This window comes from Brassica napus, chromosome A2 (assembly GCF_020379485.1).
Source record: "Brassica napus cultivar Da-Ae chromosome A2, Da-Ae, whole genome shotgun sequence".
NCBI lineage: Eukaryota > Viridiplantae > Streptophyta > Magnoliopsida > Brassicales > Brassicaceae > Brassica > Brassica napus.
Window position 1 is genome coordinate 12,892,968 of NC_063435.1, and position 4,309 is coordinate 12,897,276.

At 36.0% G+C, this 4,309-nt stretch overlaps 1 protein-coding gene across 6 annotated transcripts; it reads right to left on the reverse strand.

The window, feature by feature from the left end:
• Positions 1-876: 876 nt before the first annotated feature.
• On the reverse strand, positions 877-2,715 carry LOC125587493. 6 transcript variants are annotated; one of them, XM_048758107.1, is made up of 4 exons: positions 2,164-2,655; positions 1,831-1,957; positions 1,540-1,720; positions 877-1,340 (listed from the first exon to the last, which is right to left on the reverse strand). In XM_048758107.1, the coding sequence occupies exons 2-4, from the start codon at positions 1,875-1,877 to the stop codon at positions 1,245-1,247; spliced, it is 324 nt and encodes a 107-aa protein (XP_048614064.1). In that variant the 5' UTR covers positions 1,878-1,957; positions 2,164-2,655; the 3' UTR covers positions 877-1,244. The 6 variants fall into 6 exon arrangements, 5 of the variants coding, with proteins under 5 accessions (XP_048614064.1, XP_048614073.1, XP_048614061.1 ...); XM_048758116.1 differs by having other exon boundaries at positions 877-1,400; positions 2,164-2,516; XR_007323779.1 differs by lacking the exon at positions 1,831-1,957 and having other exon boundaries at positions 877-1,400; positions 2,164-2,513.
• Positions 2,716-4,309: the final 1,594 nt, after the last annotated feature.

Here is a 4,309-nt window from a genome sequence, read left to right on the forward strand (position 1 = left end):
GTATATATTGGGTAATGTAAATAATGTAAGATTTATTGAAATTTTGGAGACATTCAAAATGATTTTTAAAATTGTGTTAATGAGGTTTGGTTTATTTTACTTCATTTTGAAGTATAGTAGGACTTTAATAGGGTCATAGAATATGCTAGTAGTGGTTTAATCGGAAAAACATAGTCCTAAAAAATGATTAGGCCGTATTGTGTGTAATCGGACTATTAGGATTATTGGATTTATGTGTGTAACCGGACTATTAGGATTACTGGGTTTATTGTGTGTAATTCGGACTACTAGGATTACTGGGTTTATTATGTGTAATTCGGACTACTAGAATTACTTGGTTTTATATGTGTAATTTGAAACCCCTATATATTGTAATTAGTACGTTTATTTAACATATAGAACCCATATATTACCTATTAGTAGACTATGTATTTAGTAAATAACACTATTAAAACTATTTTAGATGATTATTTTCTATAGTTTTAGGAATACTTATCAATTTCCTAAAATGATTCCTTAATTTGCATGGTTGTTGTGGGAATCGTAAGGTATAGTAAGAAAAATCTATGAAAATAGTTATTTCTTGCAAACTGTTTATGTAATACTCTTAATGATATTCATTGCATAAAGTCATTTGTTTTACCACAAAATATCTCATATGTACATAGTTTTATTAATAAAACTTAAAATTTGCCAAAATATTACTATGAGTACATCAGTATTACTACTACCTTGAAGATTACCAAGAATTACTAAGTGTAATTAGAATATTAAATTTAAGTATATAACGGTTGCATGTAAACATGAATACTTTTTAAATTATTATTCAGGAACACACGACTTACATATTCCTCGAAATCTAAAGAAGCTATGAAGGAATACGAAATGTATTATGATAAACTGAGAAAATTTAAAAAAGTACAAGTGCATAGAGTTAGAGTAAAAACATATGATAAACTGCAGATTCAAGAGAGAAGGTAGGACGAAGGAACTATCTCTATACATTTTTTTCAGTTAAAAGCTTAACACTCTCAGATATTGAACTCCACAAACATAGTTAACAATGAACTGGATTATTGATGCAAAAAGACATACACACAACAATGACAACATTAAAGAAGCCTCTTCAATCTTCTCAAGCGGTTGGAGTTTGAATAGTTTTATTTTCTTCATAAGCTCTTCTATTCGTGTTGCATCATATATCTTCCATCGTCGTGAAGCATCTGGTTCCAGTTGTCCTCTTCTCACACATATACACCTTTTAAAAATCCACAGCGAGCTTCCTTGACTACTTTCAGAACACTGGCCAATCCACCGTCGTCTTCATTCTCGTCCAAACACTATCATCCATCGTGTAAACATACATGTAATATAATTCAAACTGCACCTGCTCATTGATCCTGTTATACAATAAAGTCCAATTATTTACCAGTTTCCTTAGTGGCTAAATACTTAGAGCAGGACAAGCCTATTATTTTTTTTTACAAGTAATAATTACGAACATAAACATTCTCTCTACATACTAACAACCTAACGTACCTTAGGGAGTGAAACTAAGTCTGAATCCACGGCCACAACCGTCTCTTCCTCTGCCACCGCTCCTTGCATCACCACCAAAACAACCACGGCACCACCATCTCTTCCTCTGCCACCACTCTCTCCTCTACCACCGCTCATTCCAGTCTTCCACCACCACCGATCCACCACCACTGTTATCCACCTGAGAAAAAGTCAAAGTCGTAACGTTTAATCATCATTCATGCCAGAAATAGACCAAATGGCCAAGAAAAAATCAAAATGCTAAAAAGGGAGCATTTTTAAAGTACTTACAAATCTACAGAAGTTCCGAAGAACATCAAAAAACCTATCAATGTCATCTTGATTCTGGCAGTTCTCAATCAACGAAATAACAAAACACTTGGAGGCATTGATCTCTTGACATATACATAATCAAGAGCTAAACAGAGAAATCAAAGAATCAATGAAATACATCAATTAGCAGGCAGAAAAGAGAAGCAAACAATCATTAAACATAAGAACCAAAGAGCAAAGAAATAAGCAATGCCCAAAGAGAGAACCAAGGAAACAAGTAAATAAACAGCAGAAGTAAACAACATCAACCAACAAACATATAAAGGTTATGAATCATAAGCTATAACTAACCCATAAATCATTTAACCGGTGCTAAATAGTTTTGGGACCTCCATAGTTTTGACTTGCTGCAGAAAAGTCGATAGAGATCGGTGGTTCTCATCACCAAATATTTTGGTAGCGGAGATAACAAGACCCGGCCAAATTGACCCTTCTCAATAGAAAAGTTTCGAATGCTTTCCAGAGAAATCAAAGCCCTTCTCACAGGTGAAAGAGGATTTAATCACGGGTGAAATCGAATCTGACAACTTTTCGATGGAACCCTAACTTTTGATTTTGAGTGAAGTGTTTCCCAAATCGAATCTGTCGCAAGCCGATAACAGAAGAGAGAGAGACACGAAACCTGAGAAATGAGAAAATGAGTCTAAAACGCAGCGTTTAGATTTAAGAACCGGGTTGTACCCATATGGGTTTGGGTGGGTCGGGTTTCTGTTGTCGGGTTATGTAATTATCTGGTTTCATTAAGGTTATAGATGTCTTTTAAACGGTTTTGTATTTAAAAATAAATAAAAAAGAAATTATATTTTATTGTGGGGAAAATTCAGAATTTTTTAAGAGACACAGGGGCATATTGAGTTAAAGTCCCTTTCAAAGTCATGATGGTGGCATTATTGATATTTTTTTTGTAACACTATTGACATATAATTTGCACTCATGTAAGCATTATTGACCCTTCCACTGACTAAGATCTAGAGAAACTACACACTTTTTTTATCTTTGGAATCTAAACTAAACCGTGTTATGGAAAACAACCATCTTTCTGAAATGTTTTCCTATGAGATTGAAACCAAAACATTTTCACAGAGTGGAAGGCGTCATGTGATGGGATTTTCAAATCATATTAGTAAAGAGCTTTTCTAGATTTAATAGCGGACAATCAGCTTTCATTCCAGGACGCGCAATAACGGACAACGTACTCATAACCTACAAAGTTCTACGCTTCTTCGAGATCAAAAGCAGACAAAAATGCATAATGGCAATGAAAACTGATATGTCTAAGGCATACGATCGGGTAGAATGGAACTTCATTTCAATAGTTCTAAAGAGACTAGGCTTCAATGGTACTTGGATAAACTGGATCATGCAATGCATCACAACGGTATCATACTCATATCTAGTCAATGGCTCGGTAAATGGAAATGTAAAACATCACCGAGGAATTCGACAAGGAGACCCCATGTCGCCGTACATCTTCATACTTTGTGATCTTCATACTTTGCGGAGAAGTCTTAACTGGCTTATGTCGAAAGGGTGAGAATGATGGAACACTCCAGGGTATAAGAGTTGCGAGAGCTTGTCCAAGGGTGAATCATCTGCTCTTCGCAGATGACACCATGTTCTTCTGTCAAGCAAACCGTACAAGTTGTGAAAAATTAGTACAAATCCTCTCGGAGTATAGAAAGGACTCAGGCCAGAAGATAAATAAGATCAAATCCTTCATCACCTTTTCTTCAAAAGCCCCACATGAGGTCAAGTCTGCAGCAAAAAAATCTTAGGAATCAATAAAGTAGTAAAGTAGGAGGCTTAGGTAAATATCTTGGTCTGCCTGAACATTTTGGAAGGAGAAAGAGAGATCTATTTACTTCTATAGTGGATCATATACGTTAAAGATCTATGAGATGGTCTACATGTTTCCTCAGTAGAGCAGAAAAGTTAACTCTGCTAAAAGCCGTTCTAACCGTGATCCTAACATATACGATGAGCTGCTTCCAAATCCCTATAAGTCTTTGCAAAAGAATACAGTCAGTATTAACAAGATTTTGGTGGGGTGGTTCTGATGGAAGCAAGAAGATTTGTTGGGTATCATGGAATCTTTTGACGTGCCCAAAGGCTATGGGGGTACTGGGCTTAAGGGATATTCAACTCTTTACTAAGGCTCTATTGGCTAAGCTAGCGTGGAGGATCATCACAGTTCCAAATTGCCTCCTAGCTAGGATCCTGAAAGGAAAGTATTGCCAAAGACAAGGCTTCCTAGACACAAACCTACCAAGCTCCTGCTCACATTGATGGTGGAGCATCCTGTTTGGGAGAGACCTATTGAAGGACAACATAGGAAAGGTTATTGACAACAGACATACAACTACAGTTTGGAAGGACTCATGGATTTCTCTAGACGCAAATATCAAACCTTATGGACCTATCCCAGAAGAAGGTATGG